The sequence below is a fragment of the Lepidothrix coronata genome, unplaced genomic scaffold, assembly GCF_001604755.1.
Source record: "Lepidothrix coronata isolate B3197 unplaced genomic scaffold, Lepidothrix_coronata-1.0 Scaffold16, whole genome shotgun sequence".
In the NCBI taxonomy this organism is placed as follows: domain Eukaryota; kingdom Metazoa; phylum Chordata; class Aves; order Passeriformes; family Pipridae; genus Lepidothrix; species Lepidothrix coronata.
The window spans coordinates 4,392,312-4,418,709 of record NW_016690196.1 but is presented as its reverse complement, the minus strand read 5'-3'; the positions used below and the strand labels follow the sequence as shown (position 1 = coordinate 4,418,709).

General features: G+C 35.4%; 1 protein-coding gene across 1 annotated transcript in view; it reads right to left on the bottom strand.

Moving 5' to 3' along the window:
- Positions 1-26,398, bottom strand: part of CRIM1 (cysteine rich transmembrane BMP regulator 1) — a 169,773-nt gene that overhangs the window by 22,806 nt on the left and 120,569 nt on the right. Inside the window, exons 7-9 of the mRNA XM_017806770.1 lie at positions 26,153-26,350; positions 13,840-13,968; positions 3,150-3,306 (exon numbers count right to left, since the gene is read on the bottom strand). Coding sequence (XP_017662259.1) covers positions 3,150-3,306; positions 13,840-13,968; positions 26,153-26,350 — 484 coding nt within the window. The remainder of the gene's footprint in view (positions 1-3,149; positions 3,307-13,839; positions 13,969-26,152; positions 26,351-26,398) is intronic.

Here is a 26,398-nt window from a genome sequence, read left to right as displayed (position 1 = left end):
TCCTGAGAACACTGGCATCAGCTTGGCATCAATGTGTTTTTAAAATATCTTTATCTTACTCACAACTACCATACTATGCCCATTAAAATGTGGTGTCATTTCTAAAATGCTTTTACTATATATATTAGATTTTCTAATAAAAATGTTTTGTGCACACTTTAGTTAAAAAAAAAAGTGTGTTTCAGCTTACTTAAATACAGAAAACACATACAGAAATCTGTAATTTTACTCTGTACATCAGTATACTAAATGCATGATACTATAGACTAAAATTACTGCTCTTTACAAGATACAGTGTAAGAAGCTGAACGCTTTTTTTTTTTTTTTAATGCTTTCTATTTATAGATAAACTCTGTGTTTAGTGCTAGCCTGTGGAGAAGTCCTGACCTGTGTGATGTTTTCACCAAACTCCCACAACTCCCCTGAATGAGGCAGACAGCATGTCTGAGACTGGGAATGCCTGGGCAGTTATTAAATGGTCCAGATGTGATACTTAGTGAGTCAGTGTCAGATCTGATACTCTGTGAGTCCATGTCTGATCAAGGTGTCATTCTATCATGTCTAGGACATCAAACGAATAGCAGCAAACCGCAAGATTCAATATTTATGCTTTTTAACCTTAATCTGATTAATAGTAAATGACTTTGCTAAATATAGTTCAGAATAGTCGTTATCAGCTGAAGAAAAATATTTTTAACAATTTAGTGTGATGTCTACACTAGGATTCCCAGGGAAGAAAACCAGCAGTAGTAAACTGAAAGAAATCAAAAGGAGAAACAAACTGGATTGCTTTAGACACCACAGAAAAGTCAAAGAATAGAGTGGAGTCAAAGAATGGAAAGAAAACACATAGAATTTGTTTTAAGAACATATTCAAGGTATGTCAGTATAAGTCAAAAAACACAACGACAAAAGACATTAAATAGACCTTACTCAATGTTTTTCTCATATTATAACTTTTGAATAATCTAAAGCAAGTGGCCTTGAAAATAACAATTTATTTATGCACTTGTAATATTAAAACTAAAAAAAGATTTTCCTGTTCAGACAGAACAATACTCAATCACACTAAGTAAACTATAAAAAATTCTGGAGTTCATACCAGCTGTCTCTGCTACTATGCAAAAACATTCACATCCTTGAGCACGTGGATGAAAGCAGTCTTCTCAGAGTCTGTCCTGATAGCTTTAAGTTATTGACCTTGATACAGGCAATAAATTAAGAGCTATGATATGGAAGCAGTATAAGCCCCAAAATCTACCAGCCTAAGTGCACTCTTTAAATATCACATCTGATTAATCTGCTGATATATCACTTTATAAAACAATTTTAACAGACATTAATTTTTAAAACACAAATACAAAGCAGAAATAAAAATATATGTTCACATAAACAGTCTGGAGACTACTGAACTCACATCCTGTACTAGCTACTGATGATGTTGTGGAAAAAAAAAATGGATTCCATCTTTGCTGCAAATAGCAATTAAATATATTATGATGGCTATTATTCAGATTTTTTTCTCTTTTCTTTGCCAAAGTTCAAAATCAAACTTAAGCTAGTGCAAAGGATTTCACTGCCCCTTATGAAATAGTTACAGCATAAGAGGATTATATGGCGATTTCGAGTAAATTCTTGAATACAGTTGTAAGTTGTATTTCTTTATTGCTGTTGTTTTATTCCAGCCACCCTTCCTGCTGATTCCATTGTGAAGTTCCCTCAGTTTCAGACACCTCAACACCATTTGTCTCTTTGTCTTCCAGCTTTAAGAGACCTGTATTTTGTGCCTGTTCACTGGCATGGCTCAAACTTCACTCTCCCTGGATATTTTTAAACCATTTTGCATGCTTTGTACTTGTTTTAATTGACTTCACTCCTTTGATACTTAATGGAAGCAATGTTATCCTCTCTAAAAAACTGAGACAGCTAACCAGACATTATTTCTGCTTAGTCTTCCAGGTTTCTCTTGTTCTGCTACCCATCTTTAGCCATCCTTGCCTTTGAAGCCACTGGGCAAAAGTTCTGGGAAGACAAAACTGACACTGCTTTTCTTGAACTTCCCTCCTGCTCTCCTTTCTGTCACTTGAGAAACTAAAAATAACTCTCAGCTACTCTTGAAGTCAACATGACTGAAAACAATTTTATTAACTCTTTAAAATTCTTGCTTTTCCTCTCTCATCTACTACTCAGTGTACTAAGAAGGACACACTACACAAAAGACTGCCATTATAAAAACCTGCTGCAATTATGAATTGCATAATTATGAATTATGAATGAGGGTTAAACAGAACTCTGAAATGAATCAGAAATTAAAGGAGTATTAGTATCACACTAGGAGCTGCAAATATAGTCAACTTCATTAAAAATCCTAAAGAAATAAATTGCATATGAACATCATCTGAAGGTCTGCTATCATGAGGTAGAAATTAAACTGTTATGAAAAGCAGGCAATAACATGGAATGGACCCATGAAAAATAAAATATATTGGTAAAATATATATAGAAGGTACCAGACTAACCACTAAGAAATTTCTGCGACAAAAGATCTGCTCAGTTTTCATCACCTACTCCACAGTCTAATAAATACCACAAATATCTACTTTTATGGAGAAAGAACTCCACCACAAATACAGGTTTTGAACACATTTACAAAAACTTAGATAAGAGATAGCACTGTTCTTCACAAATTCTGTAAAGTAATTATCAGAAATGTCTCACTAAAATTAGTTCTGCTGTCATATCAACATTAAAAGAAACTTGAAATATTAGATAATCATTTGAATAAAATAAATGGGCTATAAAATGAAAGGTTATCAAAGCATGCAAACAGAATTTTAAAAAGCTATGTGCGAGAGACATTACTTGTAAGTAGCTTTCTCATCTTTGTTTGTCAAATTCTTAAAAAAACTGAAGCACTTCTTTGCTTTTATAATCTGCTGCTGTTCTTTGAGTTGCTGTTTCTTAATATGTTGATCAAAATCCATTTTGAAGAATACTGTAATCTCACATCAAATAACAACATATCTATTTTCCTGCATTTCCCCCTGCTTTGCCACAAAGTAAACACAAATACATATGCCTGGATTTTTGCATATTTTCAGTACGGACAGGGATTGTATTAAATACACTTTCAGAATCAGAATACGTACAAGTATCCAAAGGGACAGTACTTGTCACATACAATGGGTTTGCACTTCTTAGGCCGTGGTCGGCACTGACAGATCTCACAGTTGTGGATGTCAGTCTGGAAGCCGAAGGAACAGTCCAAGGAACAGCCCGAAATGAGGCCGGTGCACAGCTCCTCCCCTGCGAAGGACACATACGGGTTATCACAACATGAAAACTGTTTATATCAAACACATCTTTAGCAGACTAAATCTTCTGTTCCCTTTTGCTTCATAACTTTTTTAGTACTGGTAAGCCTTAGCTTCAGACTCTTCTGTTTTTAAAATATTTAACAGAATTCTCCAGTAATGACCCAACCTGCATGAGCAGACAGCACAGAATTTCTTCAGTTTCTGTCAGGAACCTGGGGAGTACCACCTGGTACCATAAACTAACATGATTTTATTAATAGATGCGCAGCCAACGGAGACCCCTTTAGGGATATGGACATTTAAGGTTTTTCCAAAGAGGAGATCAGTACATTACTTATTCCGTTTCTTACTTCTGTGAGTCTGAAATGTAAAGATAATCTTCAGATTTTTAACACAATAATATACTGAAGGCAGACCACATAAGAAATCTTAGCTTTACTTTAATGTCTTCTCTTCTGTTTTTTTAATGTTGCATTTAAGGCTGCAAAATAAAGACTTAACCTGATGTGACTAAGCTAAGTGTTTCCTTATTTTTTCTATCAGATTAATGCTCATTTGTTAAAGAAGGCATGCTTTTTACCATCTCAGAATGAGACCAAAGCTTTGGAGAAAACTGGCAAATTCACTGCCTACTTCTGCAGTGGAATATGGGCACACAAGTGCAATACCACGTAAGAGCCTCATTATCCCAAACAACAGTTCTCAGTTTAAGTAGGATGAATATCATCAGGTTCATGGCTCTCACCTCTCCATTTTTATGCAAATTTGGTGTCTGAAGCAAAAAGGGTGCAAGTTTGGGTTTTTTTTTTGCCATTTAGAATACAGAAAAATGCCAGATCCTTTCATAACCTCTAGAGATTGTGTGTGTAAGCAGAGTATCGATGCCACAAGATTTAAGCATTTACTCTCAGTCAGATCTAACCTTTCCACAGCAACGGTAATCCTTATCTCAGGTTCTTGCTTTATTCAGACAGAAACACACATACAAAGATCTTCATGAACTTTCACACATTTCTGAAGGATTAAGTCAGGCTGATCTATCAAAAATACTAGATTTTTTTAATATATAGCCACTAATGCTGATTTTAAAACATTATAATGCAGAGGAAACTTTGGTATTTTCTCTGGTAAAGAGTGATGTATGTGTAATACAAAGAATTTCCTTGAAGCAAGTTAAAATAATGAGAATTTCTTTTGCATTTATGAGATTTATATTAGAATGTTTGTACAGAATTATTGCCTTGCAGCATACAGCAATAATAATTAACTAAACTTTTCATTATGCAAGACTTTATAAGGCAGTCATAATTTTTAAAGCTAGGCTTGAACTTTATGAAGAATGTATGGAAAAGTACACTGGAAAATCTCCAAAAAGAATTAAGTTCAGTTATAAATTTTGATATAATTTAAGTTATGATATCTTGTGCAGATACTCAAACTGATTGGTGAATAATCCTGGAATCGCACAAGCAGAATCAATCAGAACCATTCATTTTCTGAAGCATACTCTGTCATGGAGATGAAATGTTTAGGTGGCTGTCCATAAACATCAGGCTCATGAAGACAGGCTAACAAACAAGAAGGTACAGATGCAAAGGCATAGCAGAAACGAATAGGCATCGTAAAAATGTGAAAGAGCTGGAAATAACAATTTTAAAAAATATCTAAAAAACCAGAAACAACTAGAACATCTTTTTTAGTTGTCATATTTCTTTATCTTATTTGTCTCCAGATTATCTGCTCAGGAGAGCTACCAAAGTGCAACAAGTGCAACACCCAAGTTTGACTATGAAGTTATAGCAGATGGCAAAATAATGATGCCTCAGAATCCCACAGCCAAATATATCTTTGCTTTCAGCCTTCTGCTTTCATTTGGTTAGTGAAACTGCTTTTCAGAAATGTGAAACAAGTTTGTTACGTGAAAAGTTAATATACTTTCTTAAAAGGGTCAAGGTGACTAGGATAGTGCTACACAAGCAGGAAGACAGGGTCTCATCCCAAGTAGCTCATGATGTTAAATATACTTAAAACTCAAATACTCTGCTGACATACTAAACAGAAGATCCAGTCTTGAGGCAATATCTTCCTTTCTTAATCCTTTACACAGTGATTATCCTCAAAAGAATTTTCACTTTTTAAGTGATCAAGAAAGAAAAGCTCTTCAGAGCCCTGGGATGGATAACTAATAACCACCACTGCCTCTCAGGAAGAGACAGTGGAGAGCACATGAAAAATCATCAAAAATCTGGCTATGTCAAACATAAAGGGAAAGTTTGCTGAAGTCAATGCAGACAACTCTTCAGTTAGGAACAGTTCAGGTATGAAATTACTAGTCTTATGTTAATGCTACATGAAGTAATCAGAAGAATCTCCAGAGACCTCTGCTGACAGTCCTTCTAATATGATGCTAAAAATTATGGTTTCTGAGAAGATGGTTTTTAATGAAATTAATATGTTATCACACTTAAATTTCTGACAGTATGAGAGTACAAGATATGGAAATAGATTTTCAATAGTTTTTGGAAAAAAAATCACTATGAAGAAATGTAGTGAATTCTGGTCTGCTTTCTGACTTTACATCTAACCACATAAATTTTTCCTACTGAAACATTATTAAAAACATGACAACTACAGGCAGTGTCAAAACGAAATACCATCTGGTACACATACACAGTTTATGTCTGCTGCACAAGCTTATTGAAAAGCCTTGTCCAGCATTTTAAGGCAGGTATTTTTTTGAGAAAATGAAGTGAACAATCAATGTCACAAAGCGGAGTGAGCTATCAGAGAAAGAAGAAAAAGAGAAAAAGATTGCAAACTTAAATATTCACATGTGGATCAAATTCAGTATACACAACTGCCATCCTGAAAGTTTTTCTATACCCTTACCTATAGCTTTAAATTAATCATTACTAACATAATCATAAATTCATTATGAAACCATAAGTAAAAGCAGATTTTTTGCAAAGATTTTGCATTTCAAGTGACAAATACTGAAGAACAAGGAGAACTAGCTCATGAAAGTCAACTGCAATGAACTGAGGAAATTTATTATGGCAAAATGTTATGAGGTTCCTTGTTTGAGAGTGTTTTCTATCTCTGCTTAGACAAATTTCATAAGCAAACTGAATCCCAAATAATGGAATGTATTTGCAGAGAAGAGATCCAGCCCTAATTGGCCTAATAACTGCTTCAAAAGTATATAAGGGCAATCAGACAGGTTGAAATGAGGGGACAGGAAACATTTAATAAGCCAATGCAGAAGAAAATTAGTGTTTAGAGTTTGACAGAAATGCATTATACACTTGCACATCACTGCAGCTCTAGCAGAATGGGATCAAGCTTCTGATCACACAGTATAAGCTATTTTTTGCTTTTTTTCTGACTGATTAGTTATAGTGACATCACCTAGGGAGTTAAACTGATGGTTAGATAAAAGGTAGATAAAACAGAAATAAAATGATCAATAGGAAATCAATTAAAGGGAAAACGTTTCTCATTGTGCTGCTTAGGGAAACATGATTTGTAGAAACCTGTTCATTAATTTTTCTTATGAAACATGAAATGTCAATGAGGTAATTTCAATAAAGAAAATAATCAATCTAAACAATGTAGTAGGAGGGCTTAGGGAAATAAAGTAATATTGGGGTGAAATGTAATACTGCAAACATACAAGGTTGTGCCATCCATAAGAATAAACAAGGATTTATGTGACAATCTCAGAGTTCAGAGGCAGGATATTTGTTGATCTCAGAACGATACTGACATGATATGACTTTAGAAAAAGATGAATGTGTTCCTGAATGTCTCAGGCTAACAGAACCATATTTTTACAAGAAATACTTAGCTTTTTAATGTGAGGACAGACCTTAGCTGAAATACCACATAAAACGCTGAAATAATTATGTACAGTAGATGGCTAGAACAATCATGGAAAGGCTGTTTGTCCTCAACCAGTGACATTATTAAATAGTCTCCTGCTAGGAACTGATACTCACTTGAGGACAAACATGCACTGAATACTTATAGCAGTGAACCCAGCCCACATGACATGACCGTACAGTTTTCTTTGCCATGTGCAACCATGACTGCAAAAGTCAGTTACCAACAAGTCCAGTTGGTAGTTCAGTCTTCACCACTCCTCTCTACACTGGCAAAAGCTATTGCTTACAGACTTTCAGCCCCCTAAAGACTGTAGTTATAGCAAATACTTTGTTCTGTAGTTGCAACAAATTAACACACTGTATGCTGACTCAAATATGGGAATTTCAAGTTATTGGATTAATTTGGATCAATTTAATATAATGCTGTTGGAAAAAAATACAAGTAGAAAGAACACTGAGGATGAATTGGTCTTCAAAAAAAAAAAGCACCAACCATATTTGTGAATTATTAACATACAGATATTGGCAAGGTTTTTAAGCCTGGTCACCATTGTCCATAAACTCCTTTTAAATACAGTGATTTCTTTCCCCCACTTACAGACAATTTCATACATGCAGATTACAATAAACTAATATTAGAGTTTCAGAAGAGCATGACACTTTTTAGGGGAATCTGTCTGGGACATGGGGGATGGGACAACCCTTTCTGCAGAAGAAAGTCTTGCCTTAAGAAGAGATGATTACCAAGATATGGCTGCTGAAGGAAAGAAAAATATGTTCAAAAATCAGCACGTAAGAGCAGCTGATATACTGATGTGACCTACTATAGTCCAGGGCCTACCTCACAAACAAGATGACAGCAACATTCTGTCCCATCATATGCAATGGTAGCAATCTTTACATTTGGGATAATTCACTTAACAGCGAAATATTTCAGATACAACACAACCTCTACATTAGTATGGTATCTCACAAGCAATGTATCACAAAAGGAATCACAAGTCTTTGGCCTAAATTCAAAACCACTGGATGCATAACTTATTCCTGGTTTCAGAGTGCTCACATCCCTACCTCACACCTATGAATAACAGGAGTGTTATAAAATATTGCCCAAAAACCAAACTGAAAAGTAAAAAAAAATTCAACTCCATGAATTGCATGTTTAGCTCAAAAAATATCTTCTGTTTGAACTTACAGTAGCTTGATTGTAATTCCAGCTCTTATTTTAAAAAAAGACTTTATTTCTTCTAACAAATGTACGGTATATAAAAAACTTTAAGCTCTTAAACTGGGATATTTATGTTTCTCCAATATGTTATTTTACGTATGGACACACTGATATTTGTACTGCAAAGACTGAAAGTCATCTTACTCTAAAAACTTTTGAAAATGCATTCCACGTTGAAATACTTTTAGCTTTTTTTTTTAGTCCTCTAATTCACAGAAGAAAAAATAACTTCCAAAGAATATTACTAGATATGTGACAAGTATTTCAACTTGGCTCAGGCTGGTGTCCATTTCTGAAAATTTGTAGTGTGGCTACACAAAGCTAGCTACATACCTTTACCAGCATTATTTTCTTGACGCTGAGGATAGGTCATATCAGGAGAACTGTTTCACAGTACCTTTATAATTAAGCACTCCTCAGCCGTCCTCTCGGTGTGGATTGCTACTGCTGGTTAATCTTCGGGGGTGGGGATCTGGGGAGGCAAATTTATGAAGGAGAAAACTAGGTTACTTATCAGTAACTGGAATTCTCTGAATATATTGCCTCCACAGATCCACACTAACCCTCCCTCCTTTTGTTAGAATTAACTCACGATTCACAAAAGCTGGATAAAAATGAAGGGACTGGGCGCTGTGATGCTAGAAAACCCTGTTTAAAAAAATCATCTCATGAGTCCGCTGAGGCAAATTAATGGCTTGAATACTTGGTCTAAACAACTCTAGGATTCACATACAACACATGAATTCATGAAAATGGAATTGTAGCAGTGATATCTCAAAGGTGGAATTACTGGAGAGTGATCAAGCTTCAAGCACATTGGATTTGTGGGGTTTTTTTCCCTTTCACATGTCAAGTGAAGTTCTTATCTACTCTTACTGTACTAAAGCATTACTAAACCCAGTATATTGTAATTTTCAGAGATCCTGCTAAAGACTTTTACTCTAATGAGAAGACAGGTAATATTTATTTGGTATGAATAGTTCATCGTAATTCAATCCTCTTCAGGGAGCACTTCTACTATCTTGCACATGTGTACTTAAGAGTTAATATTTCTATTCTACTTAAAGCATGTACTTTTTTCTGACCTAAGCCTTAAATTTTTAGGAAACATGCTTCATCCCAAATTTTCCATGGCTGTATTTCATTAAATGAGGTCTAATATGGAATAGCTATTCCCTTTCACATTACTGTAGAAGAATAAGACATCCTTTTACTATCTACAAAATTATTCAAAAAATCCAGGATGCACTCTCCTTGTACTAAGGGAGACTACCTGGACTACGTTTTATTTTATAATTTTTATTTTCTATGGAATTTGTTACTAAATCAAAGTAACACTGGAAGATAATGAATACTAAAATAGAAAAATGTGGATGCACCTACCTACCTTTTGTCAAACCTTCCAATCCTGCCTTTGAATGTCTACATAACTAAATGAAGTCCCACATTGCCAAACCCAAAGTCCATGCTGGAATTTCATTCTGCTTCATCACCTATAGAGGGAGATGGCGTAACTTGCCAGAATATTGAAGACCATGCTTCAGGTGTGTGCTAGTATAGAGTGAATGACAGCACCTCCTTTTTAACTCCATAGTAGCAAACATTTTCTTCTCATTTAAGGAAAAGGTATTAACACTCTTCTGAAAAAATTATTTCTGCATATATAGCTAGAACCTGCTTCGGGGAAAGGGTGGTATCATGCCTAGAGAACTGTGCAAACACATAATATACAAAGATTTCTAATTTTTGAGTAGTTATTGAATGGTTTGCCTGGACAGATGAAAGAGACCATGACACAAAGTGGATGATGATGCATTATAATGTCCAGGGAAAATGACTCATCTCAGCCTTCTACAACTGCATCTCTCCATAAGCAGTCTGGAATTAATGAAACTGGATGACAGTTGCATCTTAGAACTGCAAAGGTAAGCCTTCTAAATGAGGCAAGAAATTTTTAAAATTGACAGCAGTACTCCAATTCAATTTTAGTAAGATCTGAAAAGTTAAAAAAATACTAAAGTCGTACAAGCTCAGAGTTATACCCTGAAGAGTACTTCACATTCAATTCATTTGGGGTAAAACACTGTAGTCTCAGTCGCAGGAGAGATTTTAAAGGCTTTTTCTTTTCCATTAATCTTATACGGGGAATAGACAAGGCCCTGACTTTGGACTCTCACTGAAGAATGACAATGTCCAGCAGCAACTACAAGATTTTAAATCCTCTATTACTGCAATCAGCAGGCATTATTCAATTGACCCATTAGTCTTCCTTGGAGCAACAAGAGTCCTGCCTCAGAAACAATCACTGGTCTTCCACAAAGACTCCTCCGAATGTACTCCTTCTCCAAAAGACTTTAATCCACTCCAGTTCTCCCTATGAAAGCAAAGGCCTAGACACACAAAAAGCAATCACTTGCAAACTACAAACCCCAATTTTTTTCTTATTTACTGTTTTTTTGTTCTTGTATCATCTTATATAATTTTTGTAATGTATTTCATGTTTTTCTACTTGTTTTAGTTTTATTCTTGGTATTTGCAGTGGTTCTTACTAAATCCTCAATTATACTTTTTACCTTTTACTGTCCTGTACTGCTGCTTTGGCTTATATGTGCTTCTGGTCAGTATGATCATTCTTTCTCCCTCATCTTTTGTGGTTCCATCTCTACTCATTGGAACTTTCTTCCCCATATCTATCTATGCTCACTCTTCGCTCAATATAGTTTTTTGCTACCTTTTCTTATGACTGTGGTCCAGCTTTGTTGTTTTTTTTTTAATATTTTATTTTATTTTACTTTACAGCATGTATGTTTTTACTGTGTGCTGCTCCAGCATGTTTTTGCATTCACTGCAAAAACAGGAAGAAGAATAAAAGACAAAGTAAACTACTTCTATTGATATCACATCCTAGAAATGTTATGATTTGCTTCTTTCATCCTTCTCATTCTGTAGCTGGCTTGAATCAGGTTGGATAAACTTGAAACTAAATTACAGTAAAGCACCAAACAAGTTTCATGATATTGTACTTATATAATTATTCCAAATAAACCTGTTGTACTTATTTCTGGGTACATGAATGTAAACGAAGGTAATAATGAAGAAAAAAATTACATCTTCACTCTATGTTCTTTCACTTTGTCATTTTGCTTTTATTTTGGCTGAAATAAACTGAAGTATAACGAATCTTCAGCAGAGATATCTAAAGAGAAATCACTAACAAATTAAACTTTATTGGAAAGAGATTAGTAGAATTAGGATATGATGACTTCAGATGGTAACAAGAGGTAGGGAGGATTCCGTTACTCAGGCACTTTAAACCTGACTCTGTTGAGCAGCTTAGACCAGCAAAAAACAAGTCAGTGCAGTATAAAGACAGTGATGTTCCCAAAAGTCCACATCAGTCTTCATGAGCTAAAGGTAGTACACATTCTCACATTCTTAAGAGAGCCAAGATGTAACTAAACTGGTTTGGACATCAAAGGTTTGGACATAGGATCTCAAAATGCAGAGAATTAGTGCAGTATATTTTCAGTATATTTGACCTAAACCTCCTTTCTTCTCATTTCTCATACACTCATTTGTCCAGAGCCTTGCAAGCAAGAGACATTACTTGACAGAAAAATTCAATTTCTGTCATTCTGACTGATAACCACTGAATGATGAAGACTGCCAAGCTATTATTTTCACTTCTTTAGAAAACAAAGGTTTCCCTTCGCTCAGTGACTGAGATTTTTAAGCAATCTACTAGTCACATTATTTAACCGAAAAGAAAGATGACAGACAAATGATACTATTAAGCTTGCTCCAGATAGTTTGCTACTGTACCATGAAAATCATTTCAAGCAAATCTAGCAAGAAAAAAATTCTCTCTGAATAGGTTCTTATGCACTGTTTAATCAGAAATACTCCAAGCAAGAACAGAAATTTCCTGAGATGGGGTATGTGTATGTGTGTAGCCAGGTAATCTAGGATAAAAAGAAATGATCCTTTGGAGTGATATGTCTCTTGTGCACCAAACTGGAAGAAAGGGCTGTACACAGGTATAGATGATGAAATTTGCCAACTATGTCCATCTTGTTTGTGTCAAACTCCCCAGTCAATTTAGTAATAATATAAGGAGAAGGAAAACCAAATTACCATATTAAAAGCAGAACTAAACATTTCTAATTTTGTCCTTCAGAAGAACTAAGTAAGGCATGTAATTCAAGACAGCTTGGACGTAATATATGGAAAGTCATCCTTCCACAAATACAACTTATCAAAAGTAATATTTCTGTATTACCATGATAACGTTATTGCTTACCGCATATTTAGTTTTATTAAGATGTCTTCTCCTTTACCTTATGGAATTAAAAAATGCATATTTCCCCAGGGGAAAAAAAAAAAAAAGCCAGGACACCCGTTTTTTTGCTCCTTTAGCAGAACACTAATCCAATCCTAAAACTCTTTAGTTTCTACCAATTAAGAGTTTTCTTTTGACCATATCTACTGGGGACACCTAAAATAGTCATACTGTTTTAGAAAGTGGCTGCGAACAGGTGGACTGAAATCAAAGGAAGGGAATGGAGTAATACTTTAGTTGTGTAAACCTTAGATGCCATGAGAAAGCTGCAAAATTACAATAACATTAGAAAGAGAGTTTAAACCCACTCCTAGGCTGGGTTGGCAGCTAAGATTAGTACTCCACAGGTGTCCTTTGTTGGCCAATTCCAAAAACCAACCTGATATTTCTTTGTATTTCTTCCAAAAATATTGAACTTTTAAGGAAACACAAACAGAAAATACATTTTTGCTGATACACACAAAGTTCTCACAAGGCACAATAATTTTCCTGGGGGAAGAAATAAATGTTAAAACCTACATAAATGTTAACTGAAGATATATGTATATAATATAAACATGTTATAGAAACAAATTTAAATATGGATATGCTTGTATATATACAAACACTCACTCCCCCCCGTATATACTTTTCAAACATTTATCCTCAAAATCTAAGTTTTGATGAAAAAACTAAGTTGAAAATAGGCTGTTTAGCAATAGAAGTTTCTGAAGTGCACAAACCTAGATGCTCTTGAAATTCTTTACATACAAAGAGGAAAATGAAATGTGGAAGTCTGACTAGACTTCTCAGAGTCTCAATGAATATTAAGTGCCAAATTATTACCTTTTCTACCCAGCTGCTAATTTTTTACCTTAAGTCAAACATTACATGTTTTCCTCCAAACAAATTTTAAGCAAGTAAGCAACGCCAGAAATCAGGAGCCTGTTCTTTACAGATGAGCAACGTTAAAGCACGCACATACTAACACAACATATAGTCAACATTATGAATGGAAAACCCCAGCACACTAGCATTTTTACATACAGCTTGAAATAAAAGGTAGAAGCCACCGTATTTTTGCATACTCACTGGTTTTGCACTGACAAATGCGACAACCATTTTGGTCCAGCTTGAAGCTGTAGATACAGTCTTTTTCAGTCAAAGTGCAGTTCACCAAAGCCTCACAGGTGGGTGGACCTATTGTGATATAAGTTGGTTCTGGGGGTAAGAAAAAATAAAACAAATAAATTTGAAATTCCTCGAATATTTTAATTAAGTTCACAAAAATCCATACACAAAGCAGTAGTGAATAGTTTTATTTAATTTTGTTTCTGATGAATACTCTTGGTACTTCTGAAACAATAAAAGCAAAAGACTTTGTTTTGAAGTGATGTACACTCAACACAAAGAATATGAAGCTGCAGAAAATTTCTGAAGTATTGAAACTGGAAAGAAATACTACCTTTCTTTTTTCTCACTATGAAATCAGCTTTCCTGCATATGCAGTTTGAAACTAAGTGTAAAATATTTATTTTGCCCACTTTTCTCCACCAGCATTTAATAAAAACTTCATGCAGCTTTTTTTGCTTTAGAAACCGAAAAGAGCTTCCTCTGAAGCTCAGTTGATTGATACTACCAAGCTTTACATCAAAGCACATGACTCAGTAGCCAAATTGTTCTCTGTGTGAATAAGATCACTTCTAATGAAATTTATAGCAGAAGAGAATCTGAATACCAAAAGGGAATGTAAGATTCACTGCATGTGAAAGATCTCTGGAAACCATTCAACATGTCTATTCATCAAAAACATCACTTCTTACAGTATACTTTGCAGTACCAGATTATGTTTTTCAAGTTGAGGATATTATTGTCAATTAGAAGTTACTTATAAACAGTATAATACTTACTTTTTGACACCATTTAAATATGTTGGAGTATGAAATTTGTTTTGATACACTGGGCAGTCAGAAATATTAATGTGTTCTAGTACACAAAGTTGTTAGAACAAAAGTCCAAAGACTTATGGAAATAACAAGGAACTTCAAAACTACTATCACAAAACAGGATACAGAAGGAATGAAACACCTATCTTTTCTGAATGAATTTTTACTCTGCGAGACTAATTTTGTTTAGCTTGTGTTTTTCACAGAACTCAGGCAATGGAGAACCAATGAATTTATAGTTATGAGCATTATTAACATTATAAAAAGTATTCTGGAAAAAAATTACAAGACTTTAAAGAACTATGAGCTTTCATTTCACTGTTTCAATTGAGTGTATCTTGTCTCCTCATCTCAAGAAATGGAGACTTACAGGAAATAATTTAAAAAAATTCAGCCTATGTATTGCTAAATTGTGAAAATGATATGGACTAGAAGTGGCCACATCTTCCCATCTCTCATCCTCAAACCACAGATTTTGCCATTCTTACTTAAAGGCAGATGGTCTCTATTGCCAGAATAAGGGAAAAATATTACTCAGCATTGATTAAGTTGTTAGATGTATACACTGATAACCAAAATACTAATTTCTGTGCCTATTGGTTCCATGGCCAGCAGGCAGATTTTGCACCCATGTCTTCCAGTCAAGTGAAAATTATCCTATTACAAGAATAAGCTTTTCTGTTTTCATAGTCTTTCATAATTTTCAGCTTTCACAGCTTCTTCCCAGCCCTGCTCTTGCCAGCACAACAGTTTATACAGCTGATAAACGTTTTTAATTGCTTTAAAATTAAGGTCAGCTAACTAGAGTTTGGAGGGAAAAAACTGCATTAAAGACACCACAGTTAAGTTAAAGAACTTCAAACTTATCTCAAAGGTCAAGGTTCGGATTACTCACTTTGCTGAATGTTTCAAAGTAACATTCAAATTCTGTTGTTTGTATAATTTTTAGTAGGAAAGTAGCAATACACTTTATAAATATATAAACCAGCACTAACAGCTTTGTTCATATACAAGGTGGAAATCTGTATAATGGTATCCATGTATACCTAGACCCCTCAAACTTCTTCTAGTTTAAATTAAAATTTTTCATATTTTTGTAAGGGTTTAATATAAATTACTAGGTTGGAGGTCAAAGGATGGGTTTCTGTAAATTCTTCATTTCACAGCTCTGAGTTTGCACACGTAGTGCAGAAGAGTAACCATAATGAGCAATGTATTTTAAAATCCATGGATTTCCAAACTAGACTTCTTTTAAGCTCAGTGAACACTTTTTGTATTTGTTTCCAAGTATATTCAGCAAACTATCTGACTAAATCATATTTGTGTCTAATACTTAACATTTGCAACTTTAACAAACCATTACTTTAGGAATAATGAACATATTGCTATATACCAATAACATCTTACATTCCAGAAACACCATTAATTAATCCCAGTTGTTTAGGTCTCTGAGTATATAAACTACTTTTGCAACCAAAACGATTTTTTAGCATCTGGGGACTATTCTGAAAACCTCCTTTCCTACCTCACTCCATTCTCTAACCAAAATATCCTAAAGATGCAAAAGATCAGAATGCAAGAGTTACCCTGAAGCTACGTTCAGGTTACTGGTCAGCCAGCCCAAACAAGCCCAAACCCTACACTTCAAAAGACCAAAAGGCCACAGCAATGCTTATACTCACAGGTAGTTAAAACCACTACAAATCATATGAATCATTAATGCTACACAAAGCAAAGTTCACAGGCAGTAACACAAGCTGGAGAACTGAAGAAAACTTTAGCTTTACCATAGGAAGGCAGAATGCGAAGTAAAACTTGTAGTTCAAAAAAAGCCACAAAACCTTACTGAAAGTTGAGATGCAGGTTAATTAGTAGTCATTGATCCACTTGGGTGTAAACTAAACCTAGAGAGAAAGAGGATTGTGTTTTACCGAAGTCCACTCCTCAAGATAACTTCCCTTTACTTGCATGTATAATTTAATATCTCAGAAAAAGAACAGATATTTGTTATATCATTTCTGTGGTGACTCTCCAAAACTATATCTCTGTGTTTTGTGCCTTGGACACACCTAACAGTTTTTTGTGTGCTTAATACACTCCATAACGTGGGGTGTATTTCTTTCAAGGGATGAAATTGAACTGTTGTTATATTCATTTGAAAGGATTTTGTTAGTCTCCTATTAATTGTGTTTTACTATTCTGTTACCTTCCACTTTTTGGCCTGCTTTCAGCATCCTCAGCATTTCCAGAGAAGCTACAAATCTGCTTTTTCCCCCTCCTCTCCCTAAAGGTAAGCCCTGAGATACAGTAATTTTATATGCATGCCTGCTTCTCAATGAGCTGCAAGTAGAGGACAAAAGAAATAATTTCATTCCCTGCCCCCACATGTGCAAAAATGCAGGCAGAGTAAAAAAAAAAAAAAAAATCAGCCCTTTTCACTTCACTAGACAAGACTCAACAAATAAAGCCAGCTCTGCTATGCCAGACTTCTGGCTATTTGAATAGGCAAGCAGTAGCTAAGCTTGAAAAAGCTGTACCACGGCATGAGCTGAACTGGGCTTTCACTGCTGCTCTTGGTAGAAACTGCAGAAGAAAGATCCAGTGCACAAATACACAGACAATGGGTGGGAAAAACGGGTGCTGTTTCTGCCTGTGTGGTTTACCAAGGATACAACTATACCATAGAAAGAAGAAAACAGAGAGAAGGGGATTGAAGAGAGTCTGGATGAAAACAATGCATTATTTAATAGAGCACAGGTTTTGCTGTGCTCTATTTGATGACAAGTACTTACATATAAGGTTAAATGCAGATTCCTATTAGAACATCTTGCTTCCACATATCTCTGAACCTGATACTTTCTGTGCTGAATTTTAGTGCAGAAGATTATTAATTTCCCTGCTGTGAGGTTGATAAAATTATTTGAATTAATTTTTTACTCTGCTATTCATTTAAAAACAACTTCAACAATTTTAAAATCCACAACGGATATTTCAGCCGCTGGTGGTTCATCAGTCTGACTAGTCCACTGAAAAACACTACAGTATGTGATCAAAACCCTGAATCTCATTCATTTTAGCTTGAAAAGGGAAAGAAGGGGAAATGGGGAAAGGAGGGAAAATAGTGACATACAAGTAATGGCTGGAGCTGGCTTTGTCCTTAAAGAGACTACATTAGGAATACCAATACAGAAACTGGTTGTCACCAAAAAAAAATAAAAAAAAGTCAAGGAAGAATATTTTCACTGGTATATTTCTATCCAGAATACTTTTATAATATGAGCAAAACCGATCCCTAGTCCCCTCTTTTTTGATTTCTGAGACCTCCCACTTCTCCTGAGTGATGTGACACAGCTTGTATTACAAAGAGCAAGAATTTTCTTGAGTTAAAAATGAAAAGTACTATATATACACACACATTAGAACACAAGATGGTCTAGTATTGTGCCTTATATATAGATCTTGTTATATTTTGATGAGTATTGAGGTTCTAAGCCAAAGCTCAACCAAAGTATTCAGATATGGAGAGAAACTGATGCACCCATGTTTCAGTGAGATGAGGGGAAAATTTGTTTCTCAGGGTTAGAATTTTATTATATACACAATTTGATCAGTTGAAGTTATCAAAAAGAAGAGACAGAAAACTAAAATACACCACAGATTGCTAAAGCCATGGAAAAAAATAAAACGAAAGATAAAAAATCAGAGATGAATTATTGCTATGTCATTGACTTCTACTGTTTATCTGAGTGTTTTTTCTTCTAACTTTGGAGATTTTATTAAAATCAATTAAAGAATTATATAGAAGTGAACAAAAAAAAAATCCTTCCTAAAGGTGGTAGCAGAATGAAAAACTATACCCATCTTCAAATCTTAGTTGTTTAAAATCTGAACTCTGGCCAACTGCTCTACTGCAAAGCCACATATATTATGAGAGCACCAAGTGTTCAGTTTTAGTTTGTGTCACTAGACCTGCTTTGAGCAGGAGATAGTGCTAGAAAATCTCTGGCAGTCCTTTCTAACTTGCATGACTCCATGAATTTTACTTTCATATAAACAGAGGACATTTCCAGTGAAAGCAGCAATATCCTTGATAGATCCTAATGAAGGAAATGAAATCCAAAGACAAACATTTCAATTTCTGATGATTTCTGTATGCTTTTGCCAAGTACTGATCACCTTCCTCCTGCAATATAAAGTACACGTTTGCCTAACACCATCTTTTTGAAATCTACTTCATGATTTAAAAATTAGCTTTTATTCAGGAAGTAAATTTCTTCCAGGTGTTTATTACAGCAGTTCTCTGTGAAAAGTCATTTAGTGACAGCCATAACCACCTTTAATCAATCTCATTTTTTTGTTATTTAATCCTTTAAGTTAATACATTACCCATGCTTCACCTCTTGACAAGGTATTTTTATTATTATTATTACATGAAAGACAATCTCTTTTCTTCGTTTCATTTGGAATGTAGTATATTAACTCCAGACAGGTTTTGTTTCTTGCAGTAATACCATGTGAGGGAAATACCTACTCCATGGTTTTACAAAATTGGTTTTAAGTAACTATTGTATTCTACGTTTTTTCTGCTGCCCAACATTTCTCCTGAATAAGCTTAACACAATAGGATTTTAAGATGCTGAACATCTCATTTGGAGCATTAAATAAAAACCTTTTCGATGGGGAGGGGGAGAAAAAATGAATCAAAATCATGTTCTAAACAAGGAGAACAGAAAAAAAGAAACAGAAAGACCTCCAACATGAATAATAAAGAACATGCTCATGTTTGGGGAAAGTGAAATAGCTCCCTCTTCTGTAGTATTTTATAACACATACTACCTTTAAAAGAATTAAGATGTTTTGAACCTATGAAACCAGCACTAACTGACTTAAAGAAATACAGCATCAGTGTGTTCAAGCATTTACCATAAAAAAAAGTAAAAAAAAAAAGGTAACTGAACAGTAGTCTAGCTTTTTACCTAATGCTTTAAGTGATAACTGGCTAAAAAATGGTCCTGAAGGGTGTGCTGCTCAACAGCCTTTCATTTGAGTCTGCATACTTGTTTGAATTTTGTCTACTGTCCAAAAAAGTTAACTGCAGCCTACTAAGCAGCAGCATGTGTGTTTACTTAAGCTTCCTGTAAAAACATTCATATCATTCCAAGAGTGACTAAATGTTTTCCGTCCTCATAGTTTGCATTCCAGCCTTCCCCACCCCTCCAGTTCATTACATGAAAAATATCAGTCCTGAGTCCTGTGCCGAAGAATTTCCTTCCTGGGTTTGAAATACCTAATGCCTTGCAGGAAATTTTTTCCCAGCATTTAGCTGTCTGTGTTAACTCTCAGGGTTCAACAATTCAGCATCACATAACAACTTATAAAATGTATGCAAGGACTTAAGATGATACAATTTTCTAATGTCACAAATAACTCCAAAAACATATTCATTAATACTTCCTAGCACATAGTTCAGTTTGGCAGCCTTTTGTCTCAAATTTTATTCATACTGTCAAACCTGAAACTACTAAAATATGTATTTCTCCTTCAAAGTAACTATTATAAACAAAGACTTTTTACTGCTGCAATGTGAAGAAGCTTCCTATGAACCAGTGGTGCGTGGGAGTGTGTAGCTGTCTTTCTTGCAGTGATGCAATCAAAATACATACTTTCTACTCTCAAGATGTGAAGTTAAAACCTTTTGTCTGTTGTAATCAATTCTTCTGGTTTTCAGTTTAACAGGCTTATATACTCTTCAAATGTATTTCAATTCTAATAAGAATTTTTTTTGACAATTTTAGGTGGAGTGAGACTAAGGTATAATTACCTTTGTTATACCAGAATCAATTAAGCCTATCAAGAAATGCCTGAATACATTAAGAAGGCCATTCAGTTATTGTTACTAGGTGAAGATACAGCAAACACTAAATTAGTGTACATCTGGGGCAAATCTATGAATGCTATAGGCATTGAAAAGAATTAGAGGATCCATGAGGTTCTTCATAAGTGAGACATCCTTAGCTGCACTGATGTATACATTCATTAAGATTCTTTGGTTATTTATCCTTTCAGCAGTCTTCCACTGAACTCAACAATGAATCACAAACCCATGAAAATGTTATTTCATAGCAGTACAGTCTTCCTGAATTTCATTGACTTTCATTGGCAGTAGGTTTCATTATACTCTGGATGGTGTGGTTCAACAGGCTCAGCTGCCTTGTCTAGAATCACTATACTAAATCATGAGCTGGCAAAAGTAAGCCCAATTCTCTATAGCTTGGCGTTTGCATCCCCTAATTGACATTGATGAAAAGGCTGGTTGAGAGCTACAGCGCTGCTGCTGAACAATAACTTATATTTCATGCTTTAAGGAGAACCCTGGGCCCAAACTCCGTGTCGGTGAACACTCCTCACTACCACTGACTTCATCCTGAATGAATCAAGTTTCTTTTCACTGGACTCTGCTGCCTGTTTTTACTTAATGAAGTGCTAGACACGCTGAAGGAACTGAACTGAATTACAACTCAGCTAGAGTTTGCAGCCCTTTATTGATGAAAATGTTAATTTCTTTTTGTGAAGATAAGTGTCAACCATAATGACAGCAAAGTAATGTGGGCCTTATTCACGAAAAATCCTCTGAGGGGATTTTGTTTAACACTTAATTTCTCATTCATGGTTTATGCTGGCACCCTGCCACCTGTACCTGAGGGCTCTCATGCAGAAGGACATACTGCGAGACAACCAATTACTGTGTATCAGCTTTCCCTATGAACAGCCTGAGCCTCTGGGAGATGCAAGGGAACAGAAGTAACCATAAACTTTCCTAAGGGGGCATTTTTGGCATCAATGCCAGCACTGAACACTTGTATTTATTATCTTGTTTAAAAAACAAAACAAAACAAAAAACCAACCAAAAAATAAAAAAAGGAAAAAATTAGGTATTTTCATACTATCTTACCCAATATTTACTTGCTGTGAACACAGCTATTATTCCAATTTGCAGATGGTCTGTGGGAAACCTGGTTATTTCTATCACTGTAGCTTCTTTAGTATTATTTACATGCTATTATATATTCATATGTTTTATTCCCTCTTTTTTAATAAAGTTCATTAAAAATGGAATTGCCGTTTAAACCCCCATAATATTATTTGGAAAGAAAAGAGTTGTTAGGCCAGCAGAGAAACAAGCAACTCTGTAAGTAGCAATACTAACTGCACCTGATTGCCAATGGATCTGGTTAGCTCCAACAGAACAGGAACCCAGACCAGCCACTGTGAAGAACCTCTAAGCCAAAAGAAGTGTGAGCAGGTAGCAAAATTTTGCAGTCCCTTTTGACACTTGAAAAACCACTTTCTCCTCTCTACCTAGCTTTCTGTTTTTATTAATGTGTAGAAATGTGTTCTCTTTGAGACTTCCTTGTGCTGCTAGAAGCCACTAGCTCAAAAACCACCGGGAAAGCACAGAGGGCCAGTCTGATTACCTAAGCCTTGGCTCTTAATGAACACTGTCTAGAAAACAAAGAAAGAGAAAACAAACTAAATAGATAATAGACTAAACAAACAAAGGCAAATCCCAAAGCACCAGTATCATTACAGCAGCTATAGAAGCTATATAGAAGCATCCATCAGAAGTTTAAAACTAATTGTTTGTGCTGGATCCACAGAATTGGACAGGTCTGATTTTCCCAGCTCCCAACAGTGCCTGGCTTGAAAAGCTGTATCAGCTGAAGAGCTTGGGTTTGGGGACAGGCCAGTCTTCCTCTCCTCACCAAACTGTCTCACTGTGCCTCTGTCTCCAGCTTCGTGCTTTTCCTGTGACCCCTCCTTTCTGCCTCTCTCCCTGTGGAAACAGTCACCTTAAAGCAGCCAGTTCCCTGCCTGATAGGTTGGGCTTTTATTGGTGGTCATTGCTGCATCAGATAACTGGCAAGAAGTGATATATTGTAACAAGATATCTTGCCAAAAGGGTTTTGATCACTTTGGTGTTTAGTTAAAAAAAAAAAAAGAAAAAAAAGAAAAGCAGCTTTATATTCAGCTATATATTAGTGAGCCACAACCATCACTTGCATAAACACTGAAAGCTACATGTGATTTACCATTACTGCTTTCAGTTATGTAAGCAATTTCCTGAGCAAATCTTGTTTCACTGAAGCTGAAAATTCAACTGCCATGCCCTAAACACATCAAAAAGACAACCTTAGTCCCAACATGCCACAGGAGGAATTTTGTTTTCCTCAACAACTTTCTGCCTTCTAAAGCACATCTTCCCTCTCGTAATCCAATTCCGTTCTTTCTTGTCCAATCTTTTTCTTTGCAACAACCTTTTAGGTTGCAACAACACAGTGAGTACCAGCAGCAGAACTTCTGTATCATCAACAGAATCAATGCTCAGGAAGAAGAGTGAAAAGTTGATTTAAAAGGGGAAGGAGCACCAATCCATGCATCAGGTATCAGTGATGGCAGAAACAAAATAGCATTTTAAATGGGACCAGGTCGTCATTAAAATGATATAACTAAAATTTGGGACAGTAAGATGTGTGAAGGAAGCAATGTTTTTAAGGCTTGTCTTGCAATGGCATACTTCTCCCAGTTCAGCCCTTCTATAAGGAGAAAACCAGAGAACAGAAATCTAAAGAAGCCCCTTGCCTACTAGGTTAGCAAGCAATACCTGTATTGCAATGAAGGCAGACAGTACTTATTTCCTATCCCATGCATTAAACTCCAAGTAGAAACACTACTAATCTCAGATTTAAGGCTTAAAACACATGATGCTATCTGACTTTGGGGGTGGGCCAGAAGTCAATGACTAATATACAAGTCTCTGCTGCCTTCAGTTCAAACATTTATTTTTTCAAAAATAATTTTAAAATACACAGTCTTAATGTTAAACGCAGACAGCCAACCTTTAACACATTGTGATTTTTTCCTAATGTTCTGGAATTTTCTTAATGCGTGCTTTCAAAGAAAAATGTTAACAGATTCAGAAAGACACACAGGTCTCAAACGTCTAGTCCAGTTAAACCTTGCTCTCATATATCTAAATATTTTTATTCAGGCTGCTGATCACAAGGCATAGCAGCCTTCAACTCATTTGATGCCCCAAAATATAACTTCAAGAAATTTACTGGTACCCTTGATGGTTCATTTCTCAGGGATTTTTTTATTTACTATTATTGCAAGATAAGTCTCAGATGCTGAATAATTTCTGACAAAGTCATCCAAAACTGCTTCTTGCAAACTCAATTTTTTTTAAATCTTGGGTGCTAGCATCTGAACTCACTGATAAGTTTTAACAGTCCAGATTTTTCATCCTTGAAATAATCCCAAATCTGGATTCCTGGAATTAAATAACTTGCAGTAATGGAGCAAAATAATCTGGTTTTGTTATATAACTTTGCTGTAGGAGAGGGAAGGGAAGAAAGCGGAGAGGATTCAAGCATTTTCAGGTATTCTCTGACCACTGGTACCCAAATACACTTAAATCTCCTCCTGGCAACAACTAAAAGTACTTCCACTAATTTTTAGTTTCACCATTTACGTAATTTCATTACCCATTGATTATTTGGCAGTATGTGTTATCAAAGAAAGACCAATTCAAATGTGATGTTTTTAAGCTTAAAATTTAGGATAGTTGCTCAAAATACCATTCAGTGTTATTGTCTTCCAGATGACACACTCAAAACCAGACGACTACAATTAAGCATATATCATACAACAGCTAACATGACAAACAAATAAGAAGCCAGATTATTTTTGGATAAAATATAATTAAAATGACACAAGGACCTCATCTAAATATTGATTCTATTGTGCTATTCTGTTAGTCTTCATCTATTTCTATAATAAGTATAATTTCACACCACACCCCACATCCTTAACAATTACAAAACTTTTATGGACTTAAACAGTTGCTAGCTGCATCTTGTTCTAAAACAAAATACATGTTATTGCATAGAATTACCTAACCTAGTCCAGAGGAGGTAACATGAGTCCTCAAAGCACTGCAGAGGCATTAGTGTGGTATGTTAAAGAAGCACCAGCTTGTTTATATTGCGACCTTCAATAATGAATGATGGAAGCCTACATTCTACCCTGTTTGCTGCCCACAGTTCTTCTTAATTAACTCAGTTCAATATATATAAGCATTTAATTCAGTTATCTCTAATCCAGTTTCTCTAGTCTGGAACAGGAAATCAGAGAGGTTTGCCTATCCTTCCTTCACTGGAGGGGGAAAAAAAAAATCCTCTGAACATACTAACATATTGAAAATACGTCCATCAGTCTCTCTCTATCTCTGTACTACCTTCCCAAGCTCGCTCACAGATACCTAAATAATGAGTGGTGACAGCAAATAACTCTGTGATATCCATCATGAGGTGATCACTGGGGATTAAAGGCACTTAACCTGCTTCTTCATAGTAAAATTAATTCAGTGCAAGTAGCAACTCCCTACAATTCACCGGCAGCTTTTACACATTATCAGACACCTTCTTCATACCTTGTGATGTGAATTTTGGAATTAAAGAGTACCTGTAAAAAACTCTTATGCTCCTCAAATTTATCCTAAAAAGTAGGTATCTCAGTGAACTTACTTGGATGGATACTGCAAACCAAGAAGGGCCCTGAGACACATGCAGATACACAAAAATAATTTTCTTCTATCAGAGAGAGAACAGACAAATCTTAATGGCAGCTCACTGAGCACCCACAAGTGTCTGTATATTGCGAAGATGACTCTGACAACAGGCCTAGATTAAACAATTCTAAATTTAGTAACCTGGTCTTTTTCCTGACGAACTACTCCTCCATAAAATGCAATTCTAAATGTACATTTATGTATATAATTTAAAATTATTTTTGTCTCAGTTTGCAAGTCTTCACATTTCCATTGTCAGGTTGGGCAAGCATTTTACCATATGGTTAAGTTAAATCTCAGTGATTTATACCATACGCATGTATTTCCACAAATAAATGAAAATAAAATTTTAAACTTCAAAAATTAGTCTATCTCCCAGATACCACCACCTTTTATAAGTTTAATTGAAATATTTATGCCCAGTATCAAACTATAGTGTGTAAAAAGATTTTTAGTTGCAACTAAATGACATTGATGAAGAAGAAACCAGGAATAATCCAGTTAACAGTAATACCAACTGATGAACATTTCTGATCTTCTAACTTCTCCTATATTTATTAATATGATTTAAGAAATAAACATCACTGAATAATGTTGATCTTAAACCATCTCTTACTATACCCTTCTGGGCCAAAAGAGTATCAGGATTGCCACATACAGGTATAGTTAAACCATGCTCATGTTTTTTGTCCTCAGTAGTTTATTCAGTCACCAGGCAATGCTGTACCAGCTACTTCAACCCTCCAAAATTTTCAAGTAAACCAAGAATTACCACGTAAGCAGCAGTCATGACAGAGGAAAGCAAAATAAGAGGAAATACCAATCTTACCTTCACACACCGGGCAGCACTCCCCGGGGACTTTAACAGGATTTAGGCAGCTCTGTCCGCAGGCCGTGGCAACACAGTGTGGATCTCCATTGATGCACTGGCAGAAGGTACAGTCGTCCTCTCGCCAGCGGTCTCCGTGAGCTTGGATCTGACCATTGGCATAGCAGCCAGCGGGGTTATTTACTGGATAAAGTGGGTCTGAAATGAGAGGAATTGTAAGGGAACGAGGCTTAATGTTTTGCTTTT